Genomic DNA, 15,532 nt, shown 5'->3' on the forward strand with positions numbered 1-15,532 from the left:
TTACACCTCTGTTAACATCTCAAAATAAGCAATGTTATTCCACATGTAAATCTCTCACTTACACCTCTGTTAACGTCTCAAAATAAGCAATGTTATTCCACATGTAAATCTCTCACTTACACCTCTTTTAACGTCTCAAAATAAGCAATGTTATTCCACATGTAAATCCACTTTCTTTCTTTTTTACGGCTAATAAAACTAAGAACTATTTTATAAAATATCTTGAAAGTGTAGGACAAGCAACTATTTGTAGATTTTTTTACCCATTACTATATATTCTTCATGTACCTATGTATAGGCCTGGTGCAATAGAACTACCCAATATCCACGTTTCAACCCAAATCAATGCTCCTTGTGTCACAAAAAGACTTGACATCTGCTCAACGTTTATTTATTTACGTATATTTTTGTAACTGAAGTCAAAACCATACTTTATTTGAGCATACGTGCCGTTTTACAAAAATCTTGTAAAACCCTTGAGACGTTGACAGAGGTGTAAGTGAGTGTAGGGAACGATAAATCTGGGTAGAGATTGGTCTTTTGGTATGGTATGCTAATATTGGCTCACAAGAATTGAAACATTCTTTCTCTCAACAATGATGACCCCGGCAAATGTGACCCTGGGACGGGGGCCTATACTTGAGGATCCGAGTTATCCTAACCTGCGCATACCTCGAACTTGTGACAATTTATGAACCGTAAAGTCTAGGCAACCAACACATCTTTCATTTTCATTTAGTTATTCCATTAAAATTCTATTAAATTTTTCACATATGCAAGGTGAAGATAACCAACAGTGATCAATTTCATAACTCCTATAAGCAATACAAATAAATAGTGGGGCAAACACGGACCCCTGGACACACCAGAAGTGGGATCAGGTGCCTAGGAGAAGTAAGCATCCACTGTTGTACAGCATATTATCATTCCGACCCAATTTGGGCCGATAAGAAACTGATAGTAATACCTGCACGCAATATTGCGTTCGATTATCCTTGATGGCCACGGCATGCTTTTCTGGAGTTTCGAGCATAAGCGACACGTGAAACAGAAAAATATTGGTTTTTAGAATAAAATTTTGATCGAGAGATGGGCCGCGCATGATTGAAAATGATCGTTTGCGTTCTACTAGGATGCTGGAAGCAGGGATGTATGCATCCTCACAAGTCAAGAATCAATAAGCCTTGACTTGTGAAGATGGGATGTATGAGGCCTTGTCGTTTCAATGACAGATTGTGTGGAAGTTCTGTTTACAGACGAGATTCTTGACAAAGCACCATGTTGAGTTTCTTGACCGTCAGTCACGGTCGTTTTCGAGCGTTAGGCTCTGGGGTGGAATTACAACACACGGAAGGACCCCTTTGGTGATAGTAGGGGGTAAATTTAACCGGCGTACGCTACTGTGACGAGATTGTACGTCAGCACGTCATTCCATTCATTCACAATAACCAGCGTAACGTCATTCTGCAGCAGGACGACGCACGACCGCACACCGCATGCGTTGTTAGTGACTATCTACTATGGAGTGCCAAATTAACATAAACTCAAATAATTGAAGATATCTTCAATTATTTGAAGATATCATCAATTTATTTGATGCGCGCAACAATTTGATTAAAGATCTCTTCAAATAATTAATGATATCTTCAATTCTGAATTATTGCGCGCATTAATTGAATTGATGATAGCATTAATTCTTCAGCTGAATTGAAGCACGCTTTAATTGAATTAATGATCTCTTCAAATCAATTAATGATATCAACAATTGAATTGATGCGCGCTACAATTCAATTGAAGAGAGCAATAATTGATATAATGCGCGTATTAAATCATTTGATGAGAGCAATAATTGAATTGATGCGCGCATTAATTCAGTTATTGCTCTCTTCAATTGAATTAATGATATCTTTAATTCACGCGCGCATTAATTCAATTAAAGAGAGCAATAATTGAATTGATGATATCTTCAAATAATTAAAAATATCTTCAATTATTTGAGTTTATGTTAATTTGGCGCTCCATAATCTACAGCAGCAAAACGTGAATGTGCTACATTAATGCGCGCATCAAATCAATCATTGCTCTCCTCAAATGAATTAATGCGCGCATCAAATCAATCATTGCTCTCCTCAAATGAATTAATGCGCGCATCAATTCAATTATTGCTCTCATCAATTGATTTAATGTGCGCATTATATCAATTATTGCTCTCTTCAATTGAATTGTAGCGCGATCAAATTCAATTGTTGATATCACTAATTCATTTGTAGAGATCATTAATTCAATTAAAGCGCGCATCAATTCAGCTGAAGAATCAATGCTATCACCAATTCAATTAATGCGCGCAATAATTCAGAATTGATGATATCGTTAATTTTTTGAAGAGATCTTTAATTAAATTGTTGCGCGCATCAAATGAATTGATGATATCTTCAAATAATTGAAGATATCTTCAATTATTTGAGGTTATGTTAATTTGGCGCTCCATAGGTATATCCAGGGGTATGTGTTTTGTCCATTCTCTATTTTGCATTCCTTATAGGAGTTATGAGATTTATCACTCTTCGTTTTCACTAATATCACCTTTCATAGTGTCATTTCCACGTGAAATCTCTCTCCTCTCTCTCGACTGGAAAAAACAAGCATGTCTTACAGGTTTTAATTTTACACTTCCACTGGATGAAACTATTTGGCTTAGTGTAGGCTTATTTATTTCAACTCCTTCACCAATCTGAAACATCGAACAATAGACCTATCAAAGAAATGCAAAATAATTTTTTCCCAAAAGCATTAAATGATGAGGTTTATTATTATAATTATACATCTATTTAGCAAATAACACAAAACTCTAATTCAATCGAGATTAAAACGCCCCTCGATGCAAAAGTGGACTCATCCAAAAACCTCTCAATGGCGACTGTGATACTTCTACGACGTGCTCAACTCCTTATCACTAGATCCACGTGTGCGTCTCATAAGATAACTCGAGCAATGTCTAGCATGCTTATAGATGACCCCAAGTATTCCTGGCTGAAGGATTTAGGGTTAGGAGCCACCAACAATGGGGCGTTTTATGGAGTTTGGGGAGGATCAGGCGAGGTAACATGTTCAGTTATTGCATTGTTTACGAACGTGAACCGGCAATGCGGTGTCCTAAAGTGTCATTGTTTTCTTAACACCATTTATGAACATTTTCAAAGTAACTTACACAGTCTTAAGAATAAATTTCAATTTCAATTTATTTAACATTATGGTTGAAAACTGTTTCTCTTGACTTTTTGCAATGTCAAGGAGAGGTGTGTGCAAATGAGCAATTTTGATTGGTTACTTCGTGACCCTATTAATCAGCCGTTATGTTGTTTTTCAGGAGGTAACTTCTTTTTGCCCAACGAACAATCAACCAATTGCAAAAGTTACACAGGTAAGAACAGTGCCTTATAATCAGTGTTTTTTTGGTTTTTATAAAATAGGGGGTCATTTTGACCCTCTGGGGTAAGTATCAGGGGGTACGTCATTTTCAAATAGACTAGTGGGGGGTCATTTCTTGTGCACCATAGTCAATGTAAATAAAAACACGATTAAAAAATGTTCAGTTACTTGTTTATTTCCCTTTCTCTAATATTTCCTCCTTTTCACTTTTTCAGTAAAGTTATTTGTGCCATTTTCGACAAGTTTTCTTTTAACTCGTTCACAGTGCCGAAAGAATCTGATTTTTTGTCGTATATTAACCATGTGTGCTCGGTTAGCCATCTTTGATTAAAATTTTGGACTGATTTACTGACCACAGTCGAAGTTGAACTTGGAGTCACAGTTTTATTATTATTGACGTCTTCTGCTGAATCTCCCGAGATTTTGGTAGATGATTTATTAAATCCATGCCGAAGTAGGGAAGACATTGTACCTTAGGCGGAAATGAACAATAATTTGACAACTCACTCATCGGACAATTCACTGACCAACTGACGAATGAGTCGACTTAATTCAGGTGAATTTAAGGTAAAAATCCGAGAGGGGGGGGGGGGAGGTGTGGGACTGAACGTCATTTTGATGCAGTGATTTTTTTTCATGGGGTCAAATGAAATTTTTGTGCGTAAATTACACAGATATGTGCGTTGACAGAAACCCTGATAATAACCTTAGTATTATAATGTACATAAAGAAATATGATGGCTTATTATAATGTACATAAAGAAATATAATAGCCGATTATAATGTACATAAAGAAATATAATAGCCTATTATAATGTACATAAAGAAATATGATAGCCTATTATAATGTATATACAAAAAGAAATTCCTTGCATCAACTTCATCAGGTTTTGTGTGACATGGTGTTGTGCGTATTTCGGGTAATGTTTACTGATCAACTGATCTGGATTTTTTAGTCAGACCCTGTTCAGAAGCTGAATGTAAATTTCCAGGACTTCTCCAAGATTCGGTGAAGGTGTCATTCCAAAAATCTAGCGAGTTGAATCTCAGCCGATTCGAGCTATTTACTACATAGCTTTTGATTTTGGGATCATATAGATTAGAAACTAGACACATGCTGAAAGATTGACCAGCTTGAATTTAACAAATTTCAGGAATTTGTCCATCACATGAAGGAGAGGAAGTGTAGAATTTTCATTTGCAATAACTTTCTCTAAAATTCCCGCCAGGCCTTGCAACATGTACAAGTAGTAAATAACATTTCCTGCTGTCAAATTTAGATGCTGGTCTACTTAGAAGTGCTACAAACCCATGATTGAAGTTCAAAACTTTGGGACACTTATAATTGATAAATATATGCATGTATGTAATATTACAAATTTGACTATACGCATGACCTTCATTTTTATTCTACATATAAGGCCAGTCCTGCTGACTATGAAAAAGCCATTGTAGCTACCAAGGAAGCGTGGCAGACTTGGACGGAGGTAAGATTCTTGCATTTTACAGTGTGCCTATAATATAGATGAGATATTGTTGAAAAACAATTTGTATTTTGATTTTTCTTATACCCCAGTTTATCAGAAGCAGGTGGTACCACTTTGGGTCTCTCAATTTTAAAAACAGATCAGTCAAATTTTCCTAATGCCAAAATTAACCAATATACAGTATGGGCTTTAACAATGAAAGTTCACAAGAAGAGTTCCCATGATATAAGGATGAATCCTATTGTAGTTAGATAAAAAGGTCAAGGTCACTATATCTCTATGGTGAGAAATTGTATTCCAGGTGATAGCCTATATTACAAAAGAACAACCTCTACTGTTTTAAGGTCAAAGGTTACGGTCAATATATATAGCACACACGAGTAACAATGTAAAAGGTCTCTGTAGGGCATCTATATATATATATATATAGCACACACGAGTAACAATGTAAAAGGTCTCTGTAGGGCATCTATATATATATATATATAGCACACACGAGTAACAATGTAAAAGGTCTGTGTAGGGCATCTATATATATATATATATATATATATATATATATATATATAGCACACACGAGTAACAATGTAAAAGGTCTGTGTAGGGCACACACTTATACAAATATATATATATATATATATATAGCACACACGAGTAACAATGTAAAAGGTCTGTGTAGGGCACACACACGAGTAACAATGTAAAAGGTCTGTGTAGGGCATCTATATATATATATAGCACACACGAGTAACAATGTAAAAGGTCTGTGTAGGGCATCTATATATATATATATAGCACACACGAGTAACAATGTAAAAGGCCTGTGTAGGGCATCTATATATATATATAGCACACACGAGTAACAATGTAAAAGGTCTGTGTAGGGCATCTATATATATATATATATAGCACACACGAGTAACAATGTAAAAGGTCTCTGTAGGGCATCTATATATATATATATAGCACACACGAGTAACAATGTAAAAGGTCTGTGTAGGGCATCTATATATATATATAGCACACACGAGTAACAATATAAAAGGTCTCTGTAGGGCATCTCTTGCAAATGTATTGTGTTATAGGAATGAAATTTTTCAGTCATAATTTTTTCTTTATAAGCAGAAGGGGTTGGGGTATAAATTCACTGAATTTGCTTTTTGTCATTGAAATTTTTTTAACAATTGTAGGTGCCAGCCCCTCAGAGAGGCGAGATCCTCCGACAAATGGGAGAGGCCTTGAGGGAAAAGAAAACACTTCTAGGAAAGTTGGTAAGTTTGGAAGAATGGAGAATATTAAACTATGATAGAGACTCAGTGCATTTGTTTGTTCATTGAACAAAGTGACAAATCAACAGATTGTAGCTAATCATCAATGCTAGGAGATAGTGATGATGATTTATTGCATTTAATCAAAGTACTACAAGTATTTCTGTGGTACAGTTGGTGTCCTATTGTACCGTATTAGTGGAATTTATAGCGAGACACAGCAATTTTTCCATAAAAACTGGTACAGGTGACTCTCGATGGCTCGCACTTCGATCTCTCGAAGTTCTCGGTCTAGTGAAGTTGGGTCCCGATTTTTTTCTCTATATAACAAAGCATATTTACTATTGATCTGTCGAAGTTCTCGATCTCTCGAAGTGAAGTTGGGTCCCGTAAAACACATTTCATTGTTTTTCACTCTCGATCTCTCGAAGTGGTGGTAGCGTATACTAGGGGTGAAACGATGCATTGCGATGTCATGGCCTCGATTCGATGTTCGATTTATTCGGGGTCTGTTTCGGTCCGATACGGTTTTAAAATCATAGCACACATTGCTCTTGATAACACGGTTTCTGATTAGCCAATGGAATAACGTACGAGTAAACTTTGCTGTATCAAAATGGACACAGTCGAGTTGAAAAATGCACCCCCAATGTATAAGTCCTGGGTATGGCGACATTTCGGCTTTAGGACAAGTGATAAGAGTGTTGCTCTATGTTAAAAGTTTTTACATTATGTAGAATTTATTTGCAGAGAGCAATAAATACAACGAAACATGAAAAATCTTAGCATTGTGAAGAATTTGGTACATGCTATTGTATCGAATAAAAAATCATCAAATCGAGACTAAAGTATCGAGAATCGAATCGAGAAGGTACTGTATCGTTTCACTCCTAGCGTATACCTACCGTTACCCAATTTCAGCTTGGGCCTTACCTGGATTTTGTTGAATGCCAGAGGGGTAATTAAGTGTTTACATAGTTGAAACTTCACTGGTGCTTCTTTGTGGAGGTGACACCCTTGAGTATATAATTGCCTAATTGGTCAGTTTACACCTTGCACTGGGGTTTTGAGTCTTGATGATTAAAATTATATACAATCCAACTATGAACAAAATCTATAATTTGTTTTGACATGACAACCAGAGATTAAGTTTTATACATATGATTTAGAGATCTACAGACTATTAAATTTCTGGAGTATACTCTAAAACATCGTTTTACTCATTCATTAGAATTTATGTTTTGGGTAAAGCGACATAACATTGTGCACTGTTTAGTTTGCGATAGTAAAGCGTCATCGGAACTTGGTTTTGTATGCCTATCTAAGCATGATTAAAGAGCTAATAGATACATAAACTTTGAAATCTTTTTATTAATGCAAAATAAGGTTTTTTATTTTGATATCAAAGTACTTGACGAATATGAAGGAAACCATGTCAAAACGATATCATATGATCTTGTTGGTATACATTTCCAGTTACTGTATATATATTTAGTAAGAGCTAAGAAAGATAACTATTCCTTTGATTTGGAATAAATTGTTAGCGATATTCAATTTTAGCTATCTCATCACTCTCGCTAATAGTGCCAAAATTAAATCCTCACCAAAAATTTTGCTTGTATTGTATTTTGTATGAAAGAATGTAAAGTCCTACTGTCTGAGGACAACAGAATATGTTCATGATGTATAAGGAATGTTGTACATTTATTGTTTACGAGGTTGCTTGCCACTGATGTACAAGTTGATTAAGCATTGATGGTGTAATAATCAGCTGTAATTTTATCCTAGGAATCTTTGGAGATGGGCAAGATTTTACCCGAGGGTGAGGGAGAGGTACAGGAATACATAGACATCATTGACTATGCTGTGGGGCTGTCAAGGATGATCGCTGGCCATGTTTTCCCTTCAGAGAGTAAGTAGCTTGATTAAGCAAATTTTAAATACAGTTAAAGTTTGTTATCTTGAATTTGATGGTGCTAAGAGAAGCTCCGAGATATCCAAGGGTTCAAGATATTGAGATTGAAATACATTAGAAAATGTAGTTGGGACTTCCAGTTCACTTTGACTTATCGAGGGTATTCGAGATATGGATGTTCGAGATACTGAAGTAATTGTACTATAATGAATATTTGTTGTGTTCTAAGAGAAAAACTTGGAATACTCTACCGTGACAAATAAGTTGAAAGTGGATACAGTTTAAATTTAATAAATGAAATATAACATGTCTGTGAAGTCAGCTATTGTCAATACGTGTACAGTGTATTTGTATGAGATTTTTTACTCTCCATGTTTAACAATTTGATTTTGCTGTGCAGGAAGAGGTCACATGTTACTGGAGCAGTGGAACCCCCTTGGAATTGTGGGAGTTATCACAGCATTTAATTTCCCAGTGGCAGTATATGGATGGAATTCTTCCATTGCTCTGGCCTGTGGAAACTGTGTTCTATGGTAACGTTAATTTTTCACTCCAACACTGTACAATATAATCTTGATTTTTCTGTTGTGACGTGTAGACTTGCCCATTTCCCCAATACTGATTTCTAGTTTGGAGAATATTAATTGGTGAACTTGACAAATGAGTCAACCAGAACTAATTTTGCATATTTACAATTTTAAGATATAGAATTGAACACATTTCATTTGGAATACAGTTCATGCCTAATGTCCATATTTCTGATCTTTGGCGTGTTAAAAGAGTACCAGTAGATTTAGAATGCATATCTGAAATTATAATCTAGCCTATTGATAACAATTTTTTTTTTTAATAAACATTTCTTTTCTTTATATATTTGGCCAAATTAAGATATTGGTTAATCTAGTTCTTTGTGTTAAGTAGAGGATGTCTTTATGACTGGTAAAATGTTTAGCAGAGGAGGGCTTTATGACTGGTAAAATATTAAAACAGAGGAGGGCTTTATGACTGGTAAAATATTAAACAGAGGAGAGCCTTATGACTGGTAAAAGGTAGTAAGATGTCTAGAGGGTCGACAGATTTAACAATTTCCATGATGAAAGAAAATCTGGATTTCTTGCAGATTTTGACAAAAATGTTGGAGACATGACTCGGAGTACCTTCTACATTTTGATTTATAATTACAGTGTATATGCAATGTACAATTCAGAGTGCTGATGTTATGTTTTCATTCTTTGTTTTAGGAAAGGTGCTCCTACCACTCCATTAGTTAGTGTGGCTGTCACAAAGTAAGCAGGTTTATTTTCAATAACATGATTCATTCACAAGAAAAAATATTACATTATTACTATTATATCTTTAGCTCTACCTGTTGTGGTACAGTAAGAAAGGTGCTGTTGATATTCTGAGTAAATACTATAGATCACTTGCGTTTTGTGAGACTCAATTTCCAATATCTTGCTTAGTCGGATTTAACAGTAAGACATGGTTTTCATGGATGTTCAATTGGCTCACGACTATGAACTGTATATTAGTATAGAATTTCTGCATTTCATTAACCTTAAGAAATTACATGAAAATGAAGTTCTTGCAATCAAAAAGTGATTTACAGTGTATTCTTCTACCTTGTAGAATTTTGGAGCAAACATTAAAAGCCAACAATCTGCCAGGAGCTGTGTGTTCTCTTGTTCAAGGAGGATCAGACATTGGGTACATAATCCATTCATGTTAGGGCTATTCCAGAAATAAATACATGGGGGGGTCGGGAGGCACCTTTTGTATATACCAAGCACCCATAAAAAAAAATAAAAAATTACCCCATGACCCATCAAATTAATAAACTCATTTTACAATGACCCATCTAATAAAAAAAAACAACAACTAACCAGACCCACCACAAAAATATTTTTGAAAATGAAAACGGTACAAATCTCGTGAGGTTTTCGGGACAAACATTCTAGTCAATGACGCGGTAATGCCTGTGAGACGTATCACAGTAGTTCTGAAGAAACGATGTCACATCAACAATCAAAGGCATCTATGGCGGGAATGTTGGAAAGATTGGGAGTCCAAACGATGCTATTATCATGAAATGGGTATGGATATGTTTTTCCACGAATCGTTCGTCTTCTAATGGAGCCCGCGCCCGGAGACCTCTATATCACCATCACACCGACTGATAAATATAACGCATCGGTACCCTCGTATAAATCAACTAAGGTTTGCCTATTTTTGTTAGAAAACGGAATACCTATTGGTTTCAAAATATTCCCAAAATTGATGCACTGTAAACTGTAATAATCTACAGAACAGAGTTCGCCGCCATCACGTTCACAGGGACCCTACTAAACGCGCCTCTAATTTGAAGAGTGCCGTAATGGAAAGTTATGCGCTGCAAAGAGCGACAACTCGAATAGTTCTATGTTACTTCCGATTTCGAAAGCAGCATTTCGAAAGCACGTTTTCAATTTTCCCTCCGACGTTTTGTAACCAACACGACAAGAGCGACAATAAAAATATTCTGAAAACTCAACACCCACGTGGCACAAAATAAAACAATAGAAACTACCCACTACCCATAATAAATATTTTTTTAACAGTCCAACCACGGACCAATTAAAATTTGAAAAAATACGACCACCCACACAAAAAAATATCGTTTGCCGCCCGACCCCCCCCATTTGATCATTTCTGGAACAGCCCTTACTGAATTAGAATTCAGCTACCTCCCAATAAGCTCATCAATCTGCTCCTAGGGAGGTGTGACAATCCGTATTTTAAAAAAGGAGCAGATCGAGGAGCTGATATTAATCAAATTGTATTCCTCATGAAAAGCAGGTAAAGCTTGTGGTTTTCAATTTCAGAACCTTGATGGCAAAAGATGAAAGAATCAACCTTCTGTCCTTCACGGGAAGCACTCCGGTGAGTACATGCAGTGTCACTTCTCACATTTCTGCTAGGGTTTAAGTTTAAAAGGCACTGTGTGTTAAAAGTACTAGCTAAAAGCTAATATACAAGTTAAAATTCAGTTAGACTAGCAGAAGTTAGTAAGCACTAGTCTAAAAAATTTAGTGAAGATTTCAGTGTTACTCATATTGATTTGTATGTCTGATTGAGGACAAACGAGAGAGTCCAAGAGAACGAAACTAAGTTGAAAGAGGCAATTTTTATTACCAGTTCAGATATTCATTATTTTAAAAAGAATTTGGGCTATTCACATGAGATTGGGGCTACAAGTAGTAAATATATTCCAGTAAAGGAACAATTGGGCTAGTGCTGTATAAAAAATTTGGCACTCTGAAAACTTAATCATGAAAATAAACTATGGAATTGTGTTTTAGGTGGGAAAGAAGGTTTCTTTAATGGTACAAGAACGCTTTGGTGAGTGCAGGTTAAGATATGGAATTAAATTATTCTTTAAATTTGATTATCAGTTCAATGTCATAGCAGTTTTGTATCAATTGCAGGCAAATTTCTTTTGGAACTTGGAGGAAATAATGCCATTGTGGGTAAGCATTGAATTTTCAGCTTATATATACTACTATGATGTTTTTCAACACTGGAGTGTCTTATGTGGTAAACAATAACTTTGAAAATTGACAGAGAGTTATATAGAGTGACATATTGTAGTGAATGAGGATGCAGATTTGGACATGGTTGTGAGATCAGCTGTTTTTGCCTGTGCTGGCACGGCAGGACAGAGGTGTACGACGACCAGAAGACTGGTAAGTTGAATATAGACACAGAAGCATACACTCATGACATACTTTTATCAAGAACCAAATTTAACTCGATATTGAAATTGATAATGCATTTTTTACCTCATTGATTTTTTTAAGTTGTATGACATGCCTGATTTCTTACAATTTAATGACTGGTAAATGTGATGATCTGCACTTTTCAGGTTTTACATGAGAAAATCCATGATCAGGTTATTGAGCGTTTAGTGAAAGCCTACAAACAACTTAGAATTGGAGACCCATTGGAAGGTACATTTCATGTATTGTTGATAATGAACACTAGAAATATTGGTATTGTATTGTTGATAGTGAACACTAGAATTATTGTTAGTGTATTTCTGAGTGTATTGTTGATAGTGAACACTAGGATTTCTGAGTGTATTGTTGAGAGTGAACACTAGGATTTCTGAGTGTATTGTTGATAGTGAACACTAGGATTTCTGAGTGTATTGTTGAGAGTGAACGCTAGGATTTCTGAGTGTATTGTTGGAAAGTAAACTCTAGGATTTCTGAGTGTATTGTTGAGAGTGAACACTAGAATTTCTGAGTGGAACCATGTTTTGAACACTAGGATTTCAGAGTGGGACTGTTTTGATGACACTGGTATGCTTCTGTTTACAGATGGGACATTGTATGGTCCAATGCACAGTCAGCAGGGAGTTGATCTGTATCTCTCAGCAATAGAGGAGGCAAAAGCTCAAGGAGGAAAAATTGAATGTGGAGGAAAGGTAAAATCAAGAAATACTGTGAAATTAGCTTTGTAGTGAAAAAGATTGTCAGGTGTGCTTCATACTATACTACTTAATACTATAAATATTTCTGTTTACCAGTATTTTGATTTCATCCTCGCATGTTACACACTATGATTCAAACTTTATCAGTGGATGCAACATTCACTAGTTTGTTTGGTGTGGTGGTGGTGGTAGTGGGGGGGGGAGGGGTGTCTTTAGCCTAAAGGTATGCCATTATGTTCTAGTTTGGGATTATACAGCTAAGCATTGTAAATTTTATGTATTTCATCATTTTGGAGTGAGGATTTTCCCACCCAAAAGAAGGCCATATTAAATTGATTTAAAAAATTTAATTCTGCATATTGCTATCACATGCATCATCATCCCTCCGATTACAAAACCTGTAGATGATAAGGTGGATGATTACAGGTGTCTGTTTTCAGGATAATTACAATGATTTACTACATATCTGCATACAGTATACATCATGCATAACTTTGTACATGATAATATTGAATGTAAGGATTAAAGTTGATTTGGAGAAGCAAATGTCAGAATCACATTAGCGTATAAAGCAGTGCTGAAATGTACATTCATTATGCGTGTATCACATGCCTTAGCAGTGCATACATTTTATATAAAACATCAAATAAGGAAATGTGCAATTCAGTATTTTACTGAAAACCTTTATGATTCAAAGTTCAACTGTTTTGCATACTGATTTTCAGAAAATAGACCGACCCGGAAACTTTGTGGAGGCTACGATTGTAACTGGTCTGAAGCATGACTCCCCTATAGTCCTAAAGGAGACATTTGTACCCATTGTATATGCTGTGAAATTCTCAGTAAGTCTTTTCAGTTAAACTTCATGTTACAAATTGTTCACTACTTTGAACAGTGTAGATTGGTGGTAACAAGTAAACAATGGCAGTGATTGACATGCAATGAACCTGTGTTGACAATGCCAATATTTCATATTTGTTTAATGATAACAATCACACAATAATCCAGTTATGGAAGAGTTACAGGATGTAAAAAAATTGCATATATTTTCATGTATGTGTAAGATCTAATTTAATGAAGACAGTGGGTGTGCAATTTAGATCAAGATAAAGAAGTGATGGAACAACATTCAATTATCTCTATTTTTAAATACCACTAGTACCTACACGTCATTATTCTTATTACAGAATCTAGATGATGCTTTCAAGATTAACAATGAAGTCAAACAGGGTTTGTCCAGTAGCTTATTCACCAAAGATATGAATGCTGTGTTTAGATGGCTCGGGTAAGGAAATTTGCATGAAAGGAACATAATGATCAGTGGCTTCTGGTTTTATTTTATTTTTTTTAACTCACCTTAGCTGAAGGCTCACGTGAGCTTTTCTGATCAAAATTTGTCGGTGGCGGCATAAATTTTCCACTTTTTCATCGTCTTCACCAAAACCACTGGGCCAATTTCAACCAAACTTGGCAAAAAGCATCCTTGGGTAAAGGGCTTTCAAGTTTGTTCAAATGAAGAGCCATGTTACCTCAAAGGGGAGATAATCACAAAAATGCAAAAATAGGGTGGAGTCATTTAAAAATCTTCTTCTGAAGAACCACTGGACCTGAAGAGCTGAAATTTACATGAAAGCTTCCTGACATTGTGGAATTCAAATTTGTTAAAATAATGGCCCTGGGGAGTAGGATGGGGCCACAATAGGGGATCAAAGTTTTACTTGCAAATATATAGGGAAAATCTTTAAAGATCTTCTTCTCAAGAACCACTGGGCCAGGAAAGTAGAAATTTTCATGAAAACTTCCTGACATTGTGCAGATTCAAGTTTGTTCAAATCATGGCCCCTGGGGGTAGGATGGGGCCACAATAGGGGATCAAAGTTTTACATACAAATATATAGGGAAATCTTTAAAAATCTTCTCAGGAACCACTGGGCCATATTAGTTTACATTTACATCAAAGCTTCCAGATATAGTGAAGATTCAAGTTTGTAAAAATCATGGCCCCTGGGAGTAAGATGGGGCCACAATAGGGATAAAAGTTTTACATGCATATATGTAGGGAAAATCTTTAAATATGAACCGAGGTGAGTGATGTGGCCCGTGGGCCTCTTGTTGATTTTTTCAATTTTATTTTTGCAGTCCAAAGGGGTCTGACTGTGGCATTGTAAATGTGAACATTCCCACAAGTGGTGCAGAAATTGGAGGCGCATTTGGTAAGATGGAGAACTCTTTAAATGACAGATACATGTATCTTATGATGATAAAATGAAGTTAATTAGGGTTTCACATAAAAAATGCAGAACCCTCATAGTAATCACATTGTCCATTCGTCTGTCGTCACCACTTTTGTGGTGACGCGATATCTGGAACAGATTTCAACATGAAGCTTTTATATCTTATACATAGGTAGTTTACCATTAAAGGAAGACAACTATGTATTTTGGAGAAATGAATTCCAAGAACAAGGCCACAACAGACCTTCTATTTCTAACTTTACTTTGTTTTTAGTGTGACAAGATAATTTGAAAAAGTTTTCTACATAGACATTTTATATTTGATTCAAAGTACAGTAGTTGATGATTAAAGACATCTATAAAGAAGAGTTTTCGATAAGACCAATTTTTGGCCCTTGGTAAATTTGAAACTAGTTTGGTTGGTAATATTCAGGAATGTCTCCTTTATCATATTTCATAATTGTTTTTGCATAAACAATGTATGATAGTCACGTAATTAAGGGGTATCTGTTTAAAACCACTTTAGAAGAGAATGGTGAATAGCTGCATAAAATTTTTCATTCTAGAAATGTTGCTGAAGATAAATTTTACAGTAACAGTAAAATGTAAAAAGAATAAAAGTAGTACAGATTTTTAATTGTTCAAAGTTATTTAAGAAATACTCTTGTAATGAAGACCAGAAGAATTCCATGAAAAGCATTTATGCTGTCTAGTAAAATATATACTAG

At 35.4% G+C, this 15,532-nt stretch overlaps 1 protein-coding gene across 1 annotated transcript in view; it reads left to right on the forward strand.

Annotated features, from left to right (window-relative positions):
* The first annotated feature begins 2,893 nt into the window (after positions 1-2,893).
* Positions 2,894-15,532, forward strand: part of LOC125650949 (alpha-aminoadipic semialdehyde dehydrogenase-like) — a 17,787-nt gene continuing 5,148 nt past the window's right edge. Inside the window, exons 1-17 of the mRNA XM_048879528.2 lie at positions 2,894-3,099; positions 3,368-3,421; positions 4,851-4,916; positions 6,107-6,187; positions 7,973-8,096; positions 8,500-8,632; positions 9,341-9,385; positions 9,729-9,806; positions 10,961-11,018; positions 11,438-11,477; positions 11,564-11,605; positions 11,727-11,821; positions 12,001-12,085; positions 12,458-12,564; positions 13,296-13,412; positions 13,758-13,855; positions 14,710-14,783. Of these exons, the coding sequence (XP_048735485.2) occupies positions 2,911-3,099; positions 3,368-3,421; positions 4,851-4,916; positions 6,107-6,187; positions 7,973-8,096; positions 8,500-8,632; positions 9,341-9,385; positions 9,729-9,806; positions 10,961-11,018; positions 11,438-11,477; positions 11,564-11,605; positions 11,727-11,821; positions 12,001-12,085; positions 12,458-12,564; positions 13,296-13,412; positions 13,758-13,855; positions 14,710-14,783 (1,486 nt within the window). The 5' untranslated portion in view covers positions 2,894-2,910. The remainder of the gene's footprint in view (positions 3,100-3,367; positions 3,422-4,850; positions 4,917-6,106; positions 6,188-7,972; positions 8,097-8,499; positions 8,633-9,340; positions 9,386-9,728; positions 9,807-10,960; positions 11,019-11,437; positions 11,478-11,563; positions 11,606-11,726; positions 11,822-12,000; positions 12,086-12,457; positions 12,565-13,295; positions 13,413-13,757; positions 13,856-14,709; positions 14,784-15,532) is intronic.

This window comes from Ostrea edulis, chromosome 5, assembly GCF_947568905.1.
Source record: "Ostrea edulis chromosome 5, xbOstEdul1.1, whole genome shotgun sequence".
Taxonomy (NCBI): Eukaryota; Metazoa; Mollusca; class Bivalvia; order Ostreida; family Ostreidae; genus Ostrea; species Ostrea edulis.